Source organism: Bison bison, unplaced genomic scaffold (genome assembly GCF_000754665.1).
Source record: "Bison bison bison isolate TAMUID 2011002044 unplaced genomic scaffold, Bison_UMD1.0 scf7180017864077, whole genome shotgun sequence".
NCBI classification, from domain to species: Eukaryota; Metazoa; Chordata; class Mammalia; order Artiodactyla; family Bovidae; genus Bison; species Bison bison.
The window spans coordinates 2,935,720-2,936,621 of NW_011494649.1; the positions used below are offsets into that span (position 1 = coordinate 2,935,720).

Genomic DNA, 902 nt, shown 5'->3' on the forward strand with positions numbered 1-902 from the left:
GACCCCCGAGGGCCGGCCGCGGCACTGCGCCTGACTCCACACCGCCCCGGCAGCTCCTCGCGGGGAACAATAGACTGGGCTCGCCGGGCTTAGGGTTCATCTGCAATGTGCCGCACATTTCACACGCACACAAAGCCGGCGGAAAGGGGGGAGGCGCGGGGAAACGGCCACTACCGGTTGTTCCAGGGTTAGGGGTGGAGGCGATGTTCGCGTCCCCGGCCCGGCAGTTGGCAGGGCCGCCTTGGAGTCCCCGCCCGCCCGACAGAACTGGTGTGGAGCTCGAGAGGGAAAGGAAGCCCAGAGGGGAAGCTCCTCACGCTAGTTTCATTCACTGATCGGAATAAAGTCAACCTGTCACCTTTTTTTTTTTTAGGTCTAAAAGAATCAGCTTTTCTGAGCTTTGTGGTGATAGTATTGGGGGGGCCTGGTTAGCACATTTTCCATGACTTACCCACAAACTAACTTTGGCAAACTGTAAATTAAATACAATGTGAACTGTCTGTCCTAGTTCTGTGGAAATGGAATCATGCTCTTAATTCATCTTGACTTTGGTTGGTTTCATTTCTCAAACTAGATTATTCTGTGCAGTTATGCAAACAGTAATTAAACTGATTGGGAAGCAATCTTTTGAACTTGGACGATAATAATTAACGTTTATATTTTTATATTAAGGTATGTTATAGTTTGCTTAAAACAAATATTGAATAAAATCTTATGTCTTTGCTTTTTCTCAAATGTCTTAAATGCGATCCCGGTTTAAAATATTTTTGAAGCTCAAAAAAAGAGGCTGTTCAAATCTCAACAAATACTACCATAAGTTTGTATCTACAAGGGGTGTTGGGGTCAGCCGTTTGCTGCAAATGTTAATTAAGCTTCAAGAATTTTGAAGCATATTATTATTC

General features: G+C 45.3%; 1 protein-coding gene across 1 annotated transcript in view; it reads right to left on the reverse strand.

The window, feature by feature from the left end:
* ARID2 (AT rich interactive domain 2 (ARID, RFX-like)) overlaps positions 1-118 on the reverse strand; it is a 208,554-nt gene extending 208,436 nt beyond the window's left edge. Inside the window, 1 exon segment of the mRNA XM_010837552.1 lies at positions 26-118. Coding sequence (XP_010835854.1) covers positions 26-118 — 93 coding nt within the window.
* Positions 119-902: the final 784 nt, after the last annotated feature.